This window comes from Amyelois transitella, chromosome 30, assembly GCF_032362555.1.
Source record: "Amyelois transitella isolate CPQ chromosome 30, ilAmyTran1.1, whole genome shotgun sequence".
Classification (NCBI taxonomy): domain Eukaryota; kingdom Metazoa; phylum Arthropoda; class Insecta; order Lepidoptera; family Pyralidae; genus Amyelois; species Amyelois transitella.
This window is the reverse complement of record NC_083533.1, coordinates 2,604,016-2,625,311: the sequence shown is the minus strand read 5'-3', so window position 1 is coordinate 2,625,311 and position 21,296 is coordinate 2,604,016. Positions and strand designations below refer to the sequence as shown.

General features: G+C 36.6%; 1 protein-coding gene across 1 annotated transcript; it reads left to right on the top strand.

Moving 5' to 3' along the window:
• The first annotated feature begins 6,546 nt into the window (after positions 1-6,546).
• Positions 6,547-16,875, top strand: LOC106140456 (43 kDa receptor-associated protein of the synapse homolog). Its single transcript, XM_060953038.1, has 12 exons — positions 6,547-6,584; positions 7,048-7,130; positions 7,774-7,940; positions 8,362-8,513; positions 9,099-9,221; positions 9,776-9,959; positions 10,224-10,424; positions 10,734-10,843; positions 11,052-11,232; positions 12,577-12,767; positions 13,347-13,494; positions 16,780-16,875. Exons 1-12 carry the CDS (start codon positions 6,547-6,549, stop codon positions 16,873-16,875), a joined length of 1,674 nt encoding a protein of 557 aa, XP_060809021.1.
• Positions 16,876-21,296: the final 4,421 nt, after the last annotated feature.

The following is a 21,296-nucleotide window of genomic DNA, read 5'->3' as shown; positions in this document are numbered from 1 at the left end:
GTCAAGTTTGGCTTATTGATGGAATCTAGATGCAATTACTGATTGAAAAGGGAATTATTTTAAGGGTTTAAATGTTATATAAACCTACTTGCCTTATATCTCTAAATCTCAATCTTATCTCTCAATTGAATCCCAATTCTTTCATGAAGCCAAGCAGCTGAACGTGTATTTCGGTCTTTTCATGACTATTCGCTCTGTCTATCCCGCAAGGGATATAGACGTGATTATATGTTATGTTACCTTAAATCATAACATTATAGGCAATAAATCCCGAAAAATCGTCTTTCAAATTATCCTCCGTTCCATAAATCATTGTCACCCCGCTGATATTAATATTTTACGGGTGCCGACCTCAAAAGTAAGCGAAAAGTTTCGCAATCAACAAATGTAGTTTTAAGTGAATTCATCTCTATAACTTTACAGCGAAATATGAACAATTATGTGATGATGATGTGAGATGGAATTAGAGTCGGTAGTCATATTTGTAAAGTGTGAGGTTAAAATACGTGATGCGCATAAAAGGCACAGGTTCAATCCCACCTCGGCCATGAGTACCAATGACTATTACCGAAGTTATGTACATTAGTTTGAATGCTAGCCGATAACAATATCGGTAAAAATCATCGTGAGGAAACCTGCACATTCAGGCAACTGGATTTAACCATGATCGATCCAATACGGGTTAGGTTCCCCTGTAAAGGTTACGAAGGCTATATAGGAGTCGCTTCGTGTAAAACCCTGACTCGCTGAATCCAAGATTCATGGTCAAAGGCGCAACCCGGGCTTCTCTCCAGAGTTATGAGGATGTAAACGGGACTAAAGTCAGGACGAAGAATATGAACTGGAACTATGTTTTCTATAACGCGTGTGGTTTGAGCTGAGTTTATCTGAGTGATCCTGGCAAGTGGATAAATGTACGTATGAGTATATTTAGTCTCTGCCTATCCCATACAATACACTATAATGAGAAAGAGAAAATCACATACTCAAAGGCTTGGGATTTTAGGCGATAGACCTGTTTGAATCTCAATGGCATTGTCTACATCGTAAGAAATAAAGATTAATGTTCTTAACGTTATTTCATGTTAATTAATTTCCATGTGAGCGAGGCCTAGGTAAAGCTTAGCGGACAGACTCAGTTTAAAAATCTTTCAATTACATGGGTATTTAATAAAATCCATTCAGCGGATTGTCTTAATTTTTTTACCATTCATGATTCGATGTAACACTCCATTTGCTGAGATACATAATACTAGATGTGAATTGCAGAGATACTTAAAAACATTTGATGATTATGGAAAAATAATGCGAATCGGATATTTTTACTTGTAATAAATTTTTTTCTTCATCAAAATAAAAAATGCCGAGATCGCCTTAACAATTCCAACCCTTTTCTGAAGTGACAATGATCCTATGTTCTTCTTATCTATACTTCTATACTAATTATAAAGCTGAAGAGTTTATTTGAACGCGCTAATCTCAGGAACTACTAGTTCAAATTGAAAAAATATTTTTGTGTTGAATAGACCATTTATCGAGGAAGGCTTTAGGCTATATAACATCACGCTGCAACTATTAGGAGCGAAGAAATAATAAAAATGTGAATAAAACGAGGATAATTATTAATCCTTGTGGGGTTCAATGATGCCCAAAATAACTATTCCACGCGGAAGAAGTCGCGGGCACAGCTAGTCAAGAATTAAAAACAATTGTTCAAGAAAATAAGTTTATTGACATAGAAAGGTAACAAACTAAGTCACTTTAAATAACAATAATTAAAAGAATAGAAGGGATTTCGAAATAAATGCATTTCGTTAACTCATAAGTTTAGGTCTATGCTTTTTTGAATCTATCAAAGTGACACATCTAGCAATTTAATTCTTATATTCGGGCCATCCTACACACACATTTGTACAACGCCCACAATCGCGAGTATGACGACAGTTGGTCGCGCACGCGCTCTGGCAACCAGCGGAGGGATTCTGGGAACAAAGGTGCGGTGGAGACGAGTTCTGCTAAATATTACTTACCAAATTTGAACGTGGTTTTCTAGTCTTTACGTGACTTTTGGTTTTGTCTATGCGGTAAGGGACAAAGACGTGATAATACGAAACAAAGGTAATGTTTGTAATAAAGCGATCTCAAATTATCGCAGAAAAAATACATTATTGGGTGTCAAAGTACATATATTCATACTGTTTTTTTTTTTCACTGGGTTAAACGTGGTCGCTAAATGAAAATCTTTTTATAAAAAAATATAGAATAATTGAGTTACTGAAGGGACAAACTGTAAAAAAAATGGGTAATAAACAGTTAGTGAAAAATAATAATAAATTACTAAGAATAAGTTACAATGTATCTAATAGTTAACAATTCCTTGAAATTGCTCCCTGAAAGATTTTACCTATTCAGTAAGTTTTATTTTGTTTATTCGTATACCTTTAAGTATCTATTAAAAAAATATATGATATCGGATATAAAAAAAAATTATACCTCCGTATTAAAACCTCGTTAAAATAAAAGCAAGCAAGATCTACCACTCCACAGGTTTCCCTGTCCCGCAGCACAACATCCCCGTTGATTGGGGTGTGATCTGCCCGCAAGGACATCTGCGCCATTAAATTAACAATATAACGTGAAAGTGCAAAACAAAACCATCGGAAAATTCACCAAAAATAATAGCAACAACATAGTTGTATGTGGAACAAGACCTGTGTGCAAATCCCACAGGATTCTCCCAGTTTCCCGATGTGCCAGTGTTAGGTGAGTAACGATTTTCCATCTTATTTTTAACAGTTCTATTTTTAAAATGAGTGCAGTTTTTGTAAATTGTTTTTTTTTACTTTTAAATATGATGAAAGCGTGTCTATGATTTTAAAATTCAATATTCAATGTATTTTTGCGAATTGAAATGAAGGGATAGAAAAGTATTGACAGTGAAGAAAATTTTAGGGTTAGAACTGGCCAGAAAACAATTTTCATGAATTATAATGAAAAACGGTTTGATTGTTTTAAAGGCAAAAGAATAATTTTCAAAAATCTATTATCATGTTGTGTAAGGGTTATTTAACTTAAAGGTTATATTGACCTATTTTCGAAAGATGTCGCCTACCTAGCTAGCTGTGTGACCTAGGTCACAACTCAAGCGAGGAGGTGAATTCGTGAAACAGCTTATATCGCATTATGTGAAGGATGTTCCACGAGATAATTTCATCAATTTCAAAAACTGTTGGGTTTTAAGCTTGCTTATTTTGTTTGGGTTTTAGAATTTAAGAAAGAATTAAGTAATGTTATTTCACTATTAAACTGAGATTCAGATAAATACACCTTAGAAAGATATAAGATATAAGAAGCACGAAAGCAGAATAAATGCAGTGGAAATGAGAGCGTTAAGGAGTATGATGTGTGTGAAATTGAGTGACAGGATAAGGAACAGCGTGATAAGGGAATGTTGTGATGTGAAAGAAGATGTAGTTACAGGAATAGAAAAGGGTATGTTAAGATGGTTTGGTCATGTGGAGTGGATGAATGAAAGCAGGTTGACTAAGCAGATATACAAGGAGAGTGTGGAGGGAAAGGTCGGAGTGGGAAGACCTAGACGAACTTATCTTGATTAAATTAAGGACGTCCTGGTAAAGGGTCAGGTCAAGAGTACCCGAAACCGCCGAGCTTGCATGAAGAGAGTTATGAATGTGGATGAAGCGAACGAAGTACCTGTGCCGAGATCATGGCAAGTGGAAAGTGGTAGTCTCTGCCTGCCCCTCCGGGAAAGAGGCGTGATTTTATGTATGTAAGAAAGATATAATCCTACATATTTATGATTGCAATCTCTAAAGTGGTTCTGCCAGGAAGCATCACTAGGGATTAGGTAGACTTATAAAAAATAATTGCGATTCAAATAGTGACAGGTTGCCAGCCGACCGCCTAAAAGAATCTCAAAGTTATGAGCCTCTTCCTTTGGTGCCGCGTGGTTCCCGGCACCAATATAAAAAAGAATAGGACCACTCCATCTCTTTCCCCGTGCATATCGTAAAAGGCGACTAAGGGATAGGTTTGTAAACATAAGGATTCTTCTTTTAAGCGACAGGCTAGCAACCTATCAATATCTGTCCCGTTTTACGTCATAATAAAAAGCGACACAGCTATACCTATTTTTGATGAAAACGAGCCAAGCGAAGCGCAACCTTTTCTCCAAAAGATTTGTCGTTTTTTTAACTCTCAACTTTTAACATGTGAATTAGTAACTGGTCGCGTTGTTAAAGTTGTTCAGTCCGATGTATTTACATATAAATATATAATATAAATATGTAATATTTATGCAGGTTACCTGTTAAAAGTATCTAGTAACAAAAATAACCCTGTTTAATAGTGAATTACTACTTGAATCTCAATTCTATCATCAAGCCAAACAGCTTAACGTGGCCTATCAGTTTTTTCAAGACTGTTTGCTCTGTCTACCCCGTAAGGGATATAGACGTGATTATATGTATGTATGTTTAATAGTCATGTAGTACCTAGGTTTCACCTCCGGGAAAGAGGCGTGATTTTATGTATGTATGCCTATGTTTAATAGGCACGTAGACAAAAAGCGAATGTAAGTACTAGGAAACTAAAGTGATCCATTTAATTTAGGTGATGGTCGTCTAGATGGACCGTGATGCCGAAATGAACGGGAGGGGCTCAGAGCTAATCCTGTGCCCCCCAGAAGCTGCCTGATTTAGGTGAGTTTAAATTAGGTTACCTACCAAATATCTAAACGTGGCCTTTCAGTCTGTTGTTTGTTGCGCGTCCCCATGGTATCGTAAAAGGCGATTAAGGATAGGCTTACAAACTTGGGATTCTTTTTGAATCTCAATTCTATCATTAAGCCAAATAGCTAAACGTGGCCATTCAGTCTTTTCATGACTAGGGCTCTGTCTACCCCGCAAGGATTATAGACGTGATCATATGTATGTATGTATGTAAATTAGTTTGGATATAATAGATTAATAGATAAAACACTTTATTACACAATATGAAAAAAACATAAATTACAATACGTTTTTATGGTATGCGATCAATTCCTGGAATAGCTTTTTAAGCAGATGCATCTTCTCTTACCAGTGGTCGATTTGTTTGGGGAGGGTGTCCATTTTGAGGAGCGTTTACTTCAATTCTGCTCCTTGGAGTGGACGTTTGCCTCAAGGGGGTGTGGCGACATATGTACGCCACACATCACAACAATAAAAATAAAATCACGCGACGCTATCAGTCAAAAACAGCGAAAAACCTAAATCACACAAGCAAAGATTTCACGGATTGGAGCAATATATATAACCTCGGACACAACATCGTCGGAGCCGCGGTGTCCCAGCCATCACATCAGCCTAGCGGAAGATCTTCCCTTTGGTGGAGGTCGAGCCGAATCATCGTAATCATAATCATTTATTCCTCGAATATGGTTACAATGTTGGTCTTAGTATTTAGGTAGATACAGCTTCTGTGAACACATATTCTACCTCTTAAGGCGTCGGAATTATATACATATATTTTAAATTAGTAGCATATAAATCGCTCCCGCTCCAGGGTTTAAGTGTTTAAGTACTTTGTACAGTACAGTATGGTAGAGTAGGCGCCTACTCGACCAGAGGCCCGATTCTAGCGTACCTACTTAAGAGTTCTTGAAAAAAGTTCACAACACAATTAACTTTTTTTTTCAACTACTACTACTAACCCAGTTTTTTATCCTCAGACATTCATAAATAAACAGAGATTAGTTCTTACTTGATCGATTGTGGATTTAGTACGTACAACCTGTTGTAAGTTGCGTAACTAGGCAATTTCGAAAAATTTACTTTACTTTACTTCGGAGACTTAATAACTTTACTTTACTTAGGGGACTTCATAACTTTTTCTAATACAACAGAATCGGTGTGTGGTTTCCGGCACCAACAGAAAAAATAATAAAACCACTCTTTCCAATGGATGTCGTTAAAGGCTACTACAGGAAGGGATAGGATTATAAACTTAAGATTCTTCTTTTAGGTGACGGACTAGCAACCTGTGACCATTTGAATCAAACAGCTGAATATGGCTTATCAGTCTTTTCAAGACTAAATAAATCACGCCTCTTTCCCGGAGGGGTAGGCAGAGACTACCGCTTTCCACTTGCCACGATCTCTGCATGCTTCCTTCGCTTCATCCACATTCATAACTCTCTTCATGCAAGCTCTCAAGCTTCAAGCAACTCTGTCTACCCAGCAAGGTATTTAGTAATTATATGTATGTATGTATCTATTAACGCACAGCCCAAATTACTGGCCAAATCGAGCTACAATTTGGTATTTTGATAATTGCTATGATGAGGGCATCCGCTAAAGAAGTATTTTTGGATATTCCCGCGGGAACGGTAGATAACAGGATTTTTCGCGCGGACAGAGCCGCGGGCGCTCTCTAGTGGAATATATAACCATCTCTTTCTAATGCAGGGCAGCTGCGCGGTGTGCGAGGGAGGCGGACGCGATGCACCCCACGTCCAGGTGACGCTGTCGCCTCCACCCGCGGAACATGTCATGGGACTCAATCGAGTCGCGTGACTTCCTCGGGTTAGTAACCTTAAATACACCAGAATTATTAAGGACGTTGGACGTCTAATCGGTAAGGTGCCCGGATAAAATGCGTGTGACGCAAAAGGCACAGGTTCGAACCCCACCACGACCATGTACCAATGTTTTCGAAGTTACGTACATTAGTTACAATACTAACCGATACTCTTACAGTAAGGGACAACCTACAAATTTAGGCAATTGGATGAGTAACTATGGATCTAATACGGGTTAGGTTCCCCTGCAAAGGTTGCGGAGGTCAGACGGGAGTCGCTTCGTGTAAAAACCTGACTCGCTCAATCTAGGATCCACGGTCAAAAGCATACCCAAGGATTCTCTGCAGAGTGATAATGATGTATCCGGGACTAACGCTAGAAGAAAGAAGAAGAGAGATAGTTCATTGAGAGTTGGGAGAAATAACTATGTACGGGCAGAAATAATATTAATTAACTACGATTCCCAGCGGGGTGCCGGCGCACCAGCTGTCGGCCACGCGACTGCTCAGCTCCCCTGATACCTCGCGTCATCATCTCGATGAACAGCCTGGTGAGCGAGGTTGTATAGGTAACATTAGGTCATAATGAGGATGATTTAATTGCAAATACAAGTGCAGTAAGCACATCTTCTTCCAGACTCTTCACTTCTTTAAACTTAATGCTAGTACATTGACTATGGGTTTATTATTTTTCTTCAGTTTTTTGTGTCGGTTAATGCGAGCCATCATCTGCCAAGTAGACCATTTAAAAAGCACCATATCAATTACAAAAACTTTGTCAACTTCTATTTCAATTGTGTTACTTTAGCTTTATCCTAATAAATAGGATACCTAGGTTTAAGAAAATGTCGTAAAATTATCAGTCTGGGTCTATTAGTTATAAATATAAATAAATAAACATATACGGGACAAATTACACAGATTCAGTTACACTCGAAGTAAGTTCGAGACTTGTGTTACGAGATACTAACTCAACGATACCTACTATATTTTATAATAAATACTTATATAGATAAACATCCAAAAGCCAGGCCAATCAGAAAAAGTTCTTTTCTCATCATGCCCTGGCCGGGATTCGAACCCGGGACCTCCGGTGTCACAGACAAGCGTACTTACTACCGCTGCGCCACAGAGGCCGTTACCGAAAGAGGTACACACCTAACTTCATATCTCTTGAAAATTATTGTACCGCAGAAGTATACCCATTCTCTGAAGAATACAATGGCGGCGCTGAGCTACGCAACGGAGCCCTACGGTGGGGCTCCCGCTTCGGGCCGGCGCACCGCCCGCCCACCGCCGGTCTACTGGACTGCTTCAGAGCGTGCCGCTCAAGACTTGACCAGTACTTAGCTAGGAGAAAGGTGCGTATTACAATATTTATCATCTTCCATTCCATGACCTGAATTCCATACATTGAGCAGCGAGAAAATTTCGCTATAAGTTGCTTGATAATACCCAATTATGCCAAATTATAATTATGCCGTGTTGTTCCCAGCAACAATACAAAAAAGAATAGGACCACTCCATCTCTTTCCCATGGATGTCGTAAAAGGCGACTAAGGGATAGGCTTACAAACTTGGGATTCTTTTTAGGCGATGGGCCAGCAACCCTGTCACTAGTTGAATCTCAATTCTATCATTAAGCCAAATAGCTGAACGTGGCCATTTAGTCTTTCAAGACTGTTGGCTCTGTCTACCCCGCAAGGGATACAGACGTGACCATATTTATGTATGTAATACCCAATTATCCGATGCATAGACATGGTGATCTATTTTTCATAGATTGAGCGCGGCGTACGCCTCTATGGTCAGAACGAACAGCGGCTGGCCGTCAAAGTATGGCTGTCGGCGCTCCGGGGCGTCCGCCATCGCAGCGACAAGTTTGCGCTGTTGGGGCATCTCTATCAGGCTTACATGGACTTTGGAAAATACAGGTTAGTTCTCTTTTTCAAAAGATAGCTGCATTTCTTTGTATGGTTTTGTAATGTAAGGTTGTCTTAAGAGAAATGCTAGTAGGCACGTACTGTGGTGATATTTATTTTTGTGAGCAAATTGGGGTTTAGGATATTAAATTTCTTAAATTTTACTACGAATTAAAATTGTAAAAAAATAATTAAAAAATTGCATTTATTTTAATATATGTGGACCTAAATGTGTTCCTTGGGATGCCGCCAGATTATTTTATCACATAATAAGTTACTCACATTTTTGAATACAAATATAAGGCTGATGCCTTTACATTTTATAAAGACCTAAGTATATCAGTTCTGGTTCTTTTGTGTAGTCTTGATGCTATAAATTAGCTTTAAAATACTAATCGAACGCTTTTTGTAAAAAAGAATCTAGTGAGACAGGTTTTTACGCAGTGATCCAGGATTATGGTCAAAATCGCATACTCATACCCGGGACAAACATGTCGAGTTTTAGTCAATAATACCTGAATATGCACCATCTATGACCCCAAAAATTGAGAACAACAAACACAAAATTCGCATAAGACTTGAATGTTATGTTTTAAGGGAATCGCTGGAGTTCGCCAACCGACAACTAGGAATTTCCGAAGAACTGGACTCGGCTCCGATGCGCGCGGAAGCCTACTTGAACTTGGCAAGGGCGCATCAGACTCTTGGTGGGCTCGACAGGTGAATAAAAATAGTCCTTATTTTACAGCCACATAGCATTTCAGTGCCGTGTGGTTCCCGGCACCATTACAAAAAAGAATAGGTCCACTCCATCTCTTTCCCACAGATGTCGTAAAAGAAGACTAAGGGATAGGCTTATAAACTTGGGATTCCTCTTTTAGGCGATGGGCTAGCTGCCTGTCACTATTTGAATCTCAATTCTATCACTAAGCTGAGCGTGGCCTATCAGTCTTTTCAAGGCTGGTGGCTCTGTCTACCCCGCTAGGGATATAGACGTGATCATATGTATGTAGCATTACAAAAATGTAATTCAATAGCCCAATTCGTTTCCAAGCGATTCGTTTCCAATTCCACAACGAATAACGATATTAGCTCTCCAGTGAGCAGCTACCGTTTTCTGCGCCTATATCAAGGTCTCGAACGCGACTGAAGAACAACTCGTTATTTTCACACTCAGTGTACTTTGGTTCCATTTTTGGCTAAACTTAGCCCTTCTGGTACGCTCTTAAATCGCAGATTATTGGCGCGTCTGCACTACATTGATGATCTTCTAGGGCTCTCTCCTACGCTCGCCACGCGCTTTACAACGACTGCGGCGGAGGTACCACGGCGGGCTGCGTGCACCTAACTGTGGCTGCCGTCAGCTTGGAGTTGGGCGCCTTTTCGAAGGCCATGGACGGGTTCCAGAAGGCGTTGGCTGTGGCACAGGCGCAGAATGACAACACTTTGCTGTTGCAAGTTAGTAGAGACTTAGTTAGGCAAGATAGATTTCAGAGATCGCCAGCTTGAAACAAACTGCATCAAACATCATTGAAGAGATGTTCTAACCGTGTAGGAAATGTTAACCTATCTATAAGCGCAGCCGAAACTAATGATAGAAATAAGAAGTATCATAGGAGGCTGAAATTTGGAATGTTAATCTGTCAATTGAGAAAATTTTGAAATGGAAAATCAGCATTTTGATTGTACGAAGCGGCGGACAAAATTCTGCAAATATTCCAGGTATACGTGGGTCTATCAGAGCTCTGGCGCCGCCTCCGAGACGCCGAACGCGCGGTCGCCTGCGCAGCCCGCGCGTGCGACCTCGGCCGCGGCCCGCGCTCTACTGACCTCAACACCCGCCATCACCGCACGGCGCTGCTGCAGATGGCGGCGGCGCTGCGGGCGAGGGGGGAGCTGGGCGACGCGCATGACTATTGTAACGTGAGTTTCAGATTCAATTCTACCCTCTTTTTTACCAACGAGTTCTACTACTACTACTACTAGAACAAGAAAAAGGTTCTTCTTTCTAAGATTCTAACTTTTGGATCGTGGTCATTGCGGACTTCAGAAATCAATCTATCCAAACAGGATAAAAATTACAAGAATGAATTTAGACTCCGAAATAAAACTAATGACGAAGACAATCGATCCAACGAGCCCTCTAAAGCATTACTATATATGAATGTAGAGGTATATCTTAAGAAAAATCACCCGTCTGCTCAACCAATCCTGTCAAACTTGATTCTTCAGGAGGCGCTTAGACTGGCAGCAGTGGCAGGAGACCAGGGTTGCTACGCGAGAGCCGTGAGGATAGCAGGCGACGTGTACAGGAGGAAATGTGATGTGGGAAAAGCTCTAAGGTTAGTCGACACCGAAGTCTTCTTTTATTTTTAAATTGAAGTTTTTGGAAATATTGTATTAATATTTTGGGACAATGATGTAATTACATTATTACACATACATTATCATACACACAATTGAGTGTTTTTGCCCCTTATTTAAAAGGACATAATAATCATGATACGTAAACATATAACGTAAATAAGTAGTCCCGTGATGCATTTCCAGGCATTACGAAGTAGCAATGGGTGCTGGGCAGGCTCTCGGAGACAGGCTGGCTCAAATGGAAGCCATGGACGGAGCGGCGAGGTGTCTGGAAGCCCTTCGTCTGCAGGGCAGGATCTGTAACTGCAGGCCATTGGAGTTCAATACGAGGCTGCTGGAGGTCGCCACTTCTGTTGGGGCTAAGGTTAGTTTTTGTTTATATAGATGACATGTCAGTCAAAGGACCTGAATTGCTAATGCCGAAAACTGGATAAAGGGGAGCGAACTTCAATACCACCTACAAACTTCCTTTGTTTCTGTTTAATGTTTTAAGTTTATGGGTAGAAATATTTATTTATTTATTTATTTAAACTTCATTGCACAAATTACAAATGTATAGCACAATTGGCGGACTTAATGCTAGAAGCATTATCTACCAGTCAACCATTGGGTCTTACAGAGAACTTAATGTGGGGTTAAACTAAATAAATATATTTATACCTACACAAAATATAAAATAAAATAATTATAATATACAATTATACATACATAAAAACTACAATAGATAAACAATATACATAAATAAATAGGTGCAGCGATTACCGAAATGAGTGAAATGGCGATATTAAATACCCTCGCGACTCAAGAAAAACCTGTATACCCGCGATTTGAAACTAGAACGACTTGGGGATGTCCATCAGGACGATGGACTCAGGAAGTGAATTCCAGAGCCTAACAGCCATAACGGCGAAAGAATTGGAGGCAATACCTGTACGGTGAAAAGGGATAGCAAGAGTTAACTTATTTGAAGAACGTAGGACTTTTTCGTGAGTAGAACTTAATAGTTGGAAGTCATTTTTAAGATAGTCTGGGGCAAGCTGATTATTGAGAATGGTATAGAGCTGACACAAAATGTGAAGATTTCTACGGTTACGGATGGGGAGCCATTTTAGCTGAGAACGGTATTCAGAAATATGATCGTACTTCCGAAGGCAGAATACAAACCTGATACAATTGTTTACATTATTGTATAATATTAATAAAAAGTATTAAAATAAAAATATTAAATAATTAAAATAGAGGATCAGCTGTTTTTTAATGTTTTGCCTGCAACTACCCACAGGAAAAAAAAAAAAGCTTCACTTTTTAGACTATTTGTCACATGAAGTCTGTTCATCACCACCTAATAGTTTATAAATACGATCAAACACTCACTGACTTCCAAAATACCTACAAGTCAAAACCTAGCTTGAAAATCAGGGTTTAAAAATGTTGTGCATTTCTAGACAACTATTTTGTGTTACCTTAATTAAACTTATTCATAATGTATAATGTCTTTGTGATTAAAGAATTTATTATTTAACTAAATTAGTCACACTTGATTAGTCCTTGTAGATATCTGTCCTTAAAAGGATAAGAGATGACTCCTGGTGGTGCCTGTAACACCGGAGAGTCATTACAGACTTATTCATCCTCTTATACAAATACAAATCCTTTTATAAAGTACTTTTTATCTGTCTTGATGAAATTTTTTAAACTATCTCCCTAGATGTTAGTCCGCCGAGTCCGTCTCCGCCTAGCAGAAATCTACACAGCTCTAGGCGACAACAACGCGGCCGCCAGACAGAAACGAGCCGCGGCGGCGTGGGCTGCTCCCGCGTGCGCGCGCTGCCGCGAGCCGCTCGCCGAGCAACCGGAGCCGCTCGCCTCGCTGCCTTGCGCTCATATCGTGCACCACGCGTGAGTTAGACCTTCCATTATCAGAGGTTCTACGTATACAGCTTCCACCTAGGACAAATATACTATACTACCCGGCAATATTTGATAATAGCCGCAAGATAAAAGGTGGTGCCGTGAGCCGAGTAATCAATGCCACTCGTCGAGTAACCAGAGCCGCTCGCGTCTCTGCATTGTCCTTATATCGTTAACCATACATAAGTTAGACTTCCTGATAACAAAGAGATTCTAGGTATACAGCCTCTGTCTAGGAGAAATATACTACTATAATATGTAGCCGCAATATAAAAGTTGGTGCCGCGAGCCGTTCGCGCCATTGTATTGCGCCCATGTCGTCCATCATAAGTGACTTCGTTTTAAGGCCATTGATAGAGGTAGAATAAACTATGTTCTGCCTATTCTGCTATATTCTCTTAATTAAAGCCGCTGCTCTCGTTGCTATGCGCTCATACCGTGCGTGATCATGCGTGAGTGAATTTTTCTTCCATAATTTAAGGCGTTTTGCTGGCATTAATGGAGACAGATCATAATGGTGGATTCCTGTTTAACTGTACAATAAGATATTTTATTTTTTCTTTACAGTTGTATGCCCGAGTCATGGTCCCGGCGTTCGACGCGTAGCCAGGGCGGGGCGGTGGGGGGGCTGCCCGAGTGCGCGGAGTGCGCCTCCCCCCGCGCGCCGCGAGCCCCCCCTCCCGCGCCTCCTGCGCCGCGTACGCTGCCTTCGCAGGTTTGTTTGTAAAAAAATATATAATATAATGTGTTCTTATAAAAAAACAAGGGAAATCTTAAATAAATATTAAGGTGACTCATTATTTTAAAGTGAAACTATTTAATGTTTAATCAAAAGAGAGAGAGAGTAAAAAACTATTTGTAAACGGTAAGGTATCTTCATGGTATCATATCATCAATATAATGGTAATCCGGAGTGCTTCCGTTTATTTGCTCATTTTTAAATAAATTTGAGTCTTGATCGTCGACGAAACGCCACCACATGATTCATTAAATCATATTATGTAGTACTATCAATAAGTACTTAATTCAGTCATAAGCTTCATAAGGCCTGCCCTTTTACACATCACTGACTGAAAGTCGAGTCCAAAGTATTATATTTTATAACAAAGCCACTAAGCACGCAACACAAACGCTATTCTTGTATCTCGTGAGTGCCTAACACAAACACACATGTAATTCATCATTATCTTCATCGTAGCGCCATCTGAATATGTGTCAAGGTCCACAGCAGACCACAGAAATCGGCTTTGACTCAAAATTATTGTTTGGACCACCGCTGTGACGTAACGCCAACGTGAGTTAACGCACCCGAGTCTCGTGTACCTTGTCTACGTCGAAATCCTAATGAAATTCATAACAATATTTTTTTACAAGCTTTTATTATAGACTTGGTGAACAACACGGTAAAGGTATAAAACCACACCAATTTTCTCCGCTCTTTTTAAAGCATCATTTTAGAAAACATGTATATTTTGGCGCATCCACACATGCCGCCGGCATACAGACCGCCTTGATATTATATCTATATATATATATAATATCTGATTATATTATATATACTAGATATTATAGATATATCATATACCTGGCAAAATTAATTTTTATACGGCCCTCCCCTGCCCCTGCATTACACAAACCTAGGTTTTTTTACCTATGAAAAGAACTTGGTTGGTTTGTTTTTGGTTTTATGTTCCGTGGTAAGGATTCCCTTTAACCCAATCTCTCTAGTGTAATTACCGGTATCACCATCTTGATCAATCAAAAACGGCCTGAGAGCGACTTCTTGTAACATTTGAGAAATTAGCATCACAAACTATACAAAGATTAAAAGCTTGTAAAGCAACAAAGCATGTGTTAAAATTTCAACCTTATACCAACGAAATTATATTTAGTAATAATGTGTTCTACTATCAATGAAATTCCTGAACCAAACTGTATTGTCTTATAAATATACGAGTATGTATATATCACATATATCATAATCCTATATCAGAAACACGTTTATTTTAAGAATCATTTCAAATACAAGAAATCTTTCGTCAGTTTAATGTTCACGAACGTTTCGGAAATTAATTCCTTTTTTAAAATTACAACAATATAATTGACTTAAAACAGTATAATTCCGATGTTTAAGGCGCTACATTCAGATGACATGTACCTCGATGCGGGCGAGAGGCTCACCCCGCGCGGGGCTCACCCCCGACCAGCTTGCCCCGCTAGATCGCCGCCGCTCCGTAGCCGCTGGCGCGTGACCTCACGTAACCCGAATAAAGTTTGCGAATGCAATGGAGTCCGCATCAGAATATTTTATTGTTTTTGATACAATAAAATAATTTTACAAAAAAACATACATAATATATTAAATTACATTATAAGCAATGATATAGTTGCGGATGTATGCAAAAATTTTGTATAAAATGAATAAGTTTGTAATGGTTTTAAAAAAACTACTCGTAATTACTTATTCGATTTCGTTCAATCAAAGGTAATTTACATAGTAATGTACCTATATCATATATTTTTAGGGTTCCGTAGCCAATGGCTACGGAACCTATGGTTTTCTATATATGGTTTTCTATCTTGGGTTGTCGTTGATGTCGGCGTCGGAATAATGCCATGACTATCTAAGTCCATAATATCAACTGTCGACTCCACACCATCCGCACTTCTCTGTTCGGACATTGTCAACGACGATATCGGAGACAATTTATTTTTCCTAAAAATTAATAACAATCAAATAATGGGATAATGATTGTGATCGTGCCAAATGAAGAAAGCGAAGAAAAGTAAACCCTGCGACGTCTTGCAGCTGAGGAGGTACCCTGAATAATACAGTTACCTAGGAGTAAGTACCTATAGAAAAAGACAGAACAATAATCCAGTAAAAAGTACTGTTTCCGTAGGCAAAGACCAGGGCAATAACTAGTGACAGTATAACCGACGGCGGCGGAGCTGTTGTTTGTTGTTGTTTTATCTATCTATCTACCTACTGCCGCCCCGCCACAAGCCGGTATCAAATGAAATATTTTTCACCTTCAGTGTTTGCGGAGAAAATCTCAGTAGGCATCTATATGTCTATCTATTAGTAAGTGTAATTAGTACCCACCATCTTAATTGTCCCATATGGGAAGCTCTTCCAAGTTTTTTTTTTAACATGCTAACATTTAACATGTTAACATGACGTAAAATTATACACCTATTTACACTAAACGAAACAAATAAACTGTATTAAAAACTAACCTAAACTATCTATAATATATTTCAGAAAGTACCAAAAAAAAAAAGTATCAAAATCCACGATCCTAAATACCTACGTAATATCATCCCGGCCGACGGAAAAGCGATGCGTAAAATTCAGAGATCAACGACACAATTCATTAACCTGAGCTGACAATTATGTACAGAAATAAATTCAAACAAAATGAATGTGGGAAATTAAATACTTCGCAGAATATTTTTCAACGACGCTCGGAGCGACTGGCACAGGTCCTGCGTCCGAGAATGTGATCCGCGGAGTGAAGGCACGCTTACAAAGGACAGCGCTTTATCCCACCCGGTCGTGTAGGAATGAGACAGAGATAAAGTGTCAACACTCTACTGTCCAGTACTATTGTCGCAACAATTTTAATTCCTGTTTTCATCTATTTAGTTTAATGACGTCTAAACAAAACATCCAATCGAAATTTCATCTTCCAGAAGTTATTATTTTTTAATGATCTTCAATTTGGTACAAAATTCAAATTTTAAATCCTTATAGTTTGAGATAAATAATCGAAATCTAGACTTGTGTTCCTGAATTTTTTTGATCGAGGATTTTTGTTCCAATCGTGTTTTCATCTTCCACAAATATAATTGAATATATTTACTTTCATATCCTAAAATATTGAAACGATACAAGTTATATTTTATGAGAAAAAACCAAGTGAAAATGACCCAAAATCTATGATGTATCGCCTTAAATAACTTATAAAAAAGGTTTGTTTTATTCATTGTTTTTCAGGACTTTCCATTCGGCACACCGCCCACGCTTCGGGATTCGGATTTGAATTCAGTAGTTTCAGACCACAGCAGCCAGCAAGCTACATCAAGCGTTTAAAAAATTTAAAAACAAAATTTGGAAATCACTTTTCCCTGAATAAATACCTTCTGTTTTCCATCAATCAATTAGACACGAAGAAAAGAGTTGGCGCTAAAATTACCCAAAGCAAAGATAATATTATTTTTTAAAACTACCGTCTATAGTCCCATGTCCCATAATTCCACAGATTCTCGTGCCAGCTAAATTCTTAGAAGTGTAGATAATTAATTAGATTATAACATTAAAAATATTTATTATTTATTCCATGTGCAATATTGCCGAAACTTCTAAGGCTGTGCTCCATAATTGATTCGTATGACGTTAAATTACCTACCTAGTTTTATTTAAAAGTATATTTGCTTTGATTAAGGTAAAGGTAACCTAGCTAGATACCTAGTCATTCCTTTATTGTACTACTGTTACAGTACAAGGACGTATTTTCTGAAGTAGGTACTTACAGATCATCTGCGGGAAACAAAAGAAAATGTCCATGTTGAAAAATTGATATTTTTACTTTAAATTGATTTGTAAATAATATTAAAAAAAACTCACTCAGCACAAATGTTTTCAAACATTTTTCGAAAGTTTTAAACATTGTTTTTCCGCGCTACATCACAAAAAGAATTGGATCCGCCCGTAAAAATTGTAATCTACTTTCCACAAGTACCTAATTTATGCCCTAAAAATGTGTATTTTCGATTGCATAGAAAACTTTGTGAATAGAAAGCATTAAGTACTTATCTATATAAAATCATAGAGAACCGATGTTGAATTGATGCACCATGTGCTGTGATTACGCCCGCAGTCGCTAATGTCACCAGTGGTAATGGTACCTTACCTAATTCCGCAGCGTACCTAACTATAGCATTATTGTAGAAATTACATTCGTTTTATTAACAAGGGACGATGAGTGTTTTATAAATTGTTGTATACTTTGGTCACTGTTTAGTGCAAGTGTGTTTTTATGTGTTTAGTAAAAAAACACTTTTCAAACTAAACAGAAAATAACCGTAAGTATTTTCACACCTATATGATTATTCATTCATTCATATAGTCACGTCTATATCCATTGCAGGGTACACAGAGCCAACAGTCTTATATTATGATTATAACATTAATCTATTTTTAATAAATAGATACTTGTATTTTTACTAATCCCCAATAAACGGGTGCACTAAACAATAACCAAATGATATACTGAATGAAGAGACTTGAGAATATACTGTAAACGATTGAAATGGAACGAATAAGTTCATATCCTTTTAAAATAATATACTTAATTATACTATCTAAATCTAGGATATTCCTTTAAATACGCTTTATTAACCAAAAGGTACCTTTGTTTTGTACGAATTATATTATTGATGTAAATTAATTATTATATTATACTCAAAATATTGATGTATATTTAATAATAATTATACATATAAAAATTGAATTGTAATTAATGTTTTTGAAGAGTATATACGCTTATAAACTAATTATATTTGTTGCTATTATTTTATTATTTGTACTGTAGTTCTAAGCGTAAGCACTGGTTAAGAAAATAGATAATATCAAAATATGTTACATTATAAAATGTCCCGAAAAAACAGATATATATTATTCCTTAATAACAGAAATATCTTAACTGTCAAAAGGTATGGTCAATTAAGAAAAAAACAGGACATTATTTGAAAATAGTATCTATTTATTCACAATGTGCACTTGTTTCATGAAATAGCACCTAAAACGTGTAAACTACGACAAAATCTTTGCAAAGAATACCTAAAATATATGACTACTTACTTAATTTTAAAACTAACGATTATCAATAAAAAAAATTCACACTTATAGCTAGATAAAAAAATAATGAAAATAATATACCTAAATATTTAGGAGATATTCATACATATATAAAACTATTTCATCATATAATTCTACAGTTATAACTTAGATAAAGTTCACGTAACTAAGTACACTGTCCAATTGTTTAATTCTCAACAAAATGTATAATTTGTATTAATTTATGAAACTAATGTGTATCGTCTAAATGAGCTAGCAATAATGTGTTACACCTGATGTCAACCTTACATGATAAAATTTGGTATAGAGATTGACATTTCTTTTTGAAATAAAGTGTCATAAATGTGAAAGCTAGAGAAATGAAATGAGGAACATAAAATGTTGTAGGTAATAACTGTTTCACGCGAGAGAAGTCGCGGGCGAAAAACACTACAGTTTTTAAAGAACATTGCTTTACTGTTTCTGTTTTATACAATTGATACGAAACAATATTGATTTATACTTAAGATAGGTTACCATGTACCTACTGTATGTTCACATATAAGGTATAATACCTTTATTACTACAGAGCCATGCCTATTATATTATCTAAATATTTTATATTTTCATGTTTATTAAATTGTCCTAAGATAACAAGAACCAAAATTATTTAAACATTTAACGTTGCCCCAAAATCACTAATGGCATAAAAATATATTAAAGAACTAAATTAATGAACACATAATTGAATGATATTATAAAAAATACTCAGAATATAAAATATAAGATTAAAGGATTACCTTCCAGATTAATACTTCGAGTGAAAGTCTATTTGTTTGTCTCGTCTTCACGCCTAATGTACTTAGCTGATTGTTATAAAATAACCAGGAAAGAAAATAAAAAGGACAAATTATACTATTTATCCTGAAAATGGTTGTGGTTACCAGGAATGTAAAATCACGCGAGCGAAGCAGCTGGCAACAGCTAATTCATAATAAATATGTAATAGATACTGTTATTTAAAAACTGTGAGATTCCAACGTTTAAAAAACGTGTTTAGATAATATAAATTATATTATGTTATTTAATATTTAAGTTCCGTTAAAATTAAGTACAATAAGAGTATCGGCTAGCAATGAAACCAATGTAAGTAGGTATATCAGAAAAGGGTCATTAGCACTTTGGCCGTTGTTCTTTAAATAAGTACTTAATTTAAACGGATCTTTTATTGGCAGTCTACTGTGTCCTTCAAAAACCTATGTACCTGCACTAAATATATTTCTAATACAAATGATTAAATATATGTATATTTCATTATATATCTCCATATATTACAAATTGAGTAAAAATATTTTGACTCTGGTTTCGGGAATAGGATAATAGGCTAAAAAGAAAAAAAATTACAGGGAGGGAGGTAACCTACCTTTACAGTTTTCGTCGACGCTTCGAAGATGGTCACTATTTTATGTGATCCACTGTACAAACAAGAGTTATTAAATATTATTGCTTAATTTGTACAAAAATTATAAATAGATGCTAAAACTATTTTATTTATAATTTATGTTCTTGTGAAAATCATGACGTTACACTAATTTTCCAAAATATCTTCGTCACACTCAAACTAGCTATTGTAGTTAAATGCACTGTGTAGTTAGAGTTACATTTATTTTCATAAAAATTATTGTCTTGTAGATCGATTAGTATTTATTTTCAAATGCAATAATACGTATTGTGTGTGTGTGTGTTGGTGTATGTCCAATAAAATGACATTAACTATTTAAGTAGTTTCGAATAAAAATAAATTACGATTAATTGATCATTTTACGTGTAAGACCAATCAATTCTAAAAATATAACATACCTATTTATTTCACAATTTTTGAACAACAGTGTCATTGAATTTATCATTGGATTGGATACACTAAAAAATAAAAAAGCATGTAGCCGGCTACATAGTCATTAAAGTTATCAGAATTCTATTTAATATTTGTTTATTTAAAACTTAATTGAGCCTCAAAGGTATAAGTGGACTTAATGCTAATAGTATTGATTGTAAAAAAACTGCAAGTAATGAAATTCTTAATACTTTTATTGTCCGCCATTTTTTAATTTTAGTGAAATTCCATTATAGTTTTTTTTATTATAATTAAGATCATTTGATGGCATTTTATTGGACATACTTATTAAAAATATTTACTTAAATATTAAATAAAAAGAAATGTAATTTAACCACGCCAAATATTTATATGTGATTCTGAACAAAATGGATGAATAAATATTGTTATTAAAAATAAACATGTAGTTGTGAAATTGGCGTTGTGTTACGGTCATTTAGATAATGTTGAAAATATGATTGTTCGTTATATTTTAAAATTTTAATTCAATACATTTATTTAAAAATACCTAAATCTAGTTTCTTTTAACATCCCGTACAATACAAATTTAATCGTAAGAAATGTTTTAAAGTACCTGCTTCTTACTAGGCATGAAGGTAATGTAAGTTTGTATGGTACATTTTTACCCTAAAATAGTCAAATAGCTGATTGAATCGGTTTTTGAAATATACATTTTATTACACAGTATATATTATATTCATGAACGAAATAATCTTTAATTGTACAATCAAAAGTTTCTCTTTCGTTAACTTGGCATTTAAAACTTCCCGCCTGTACAAAC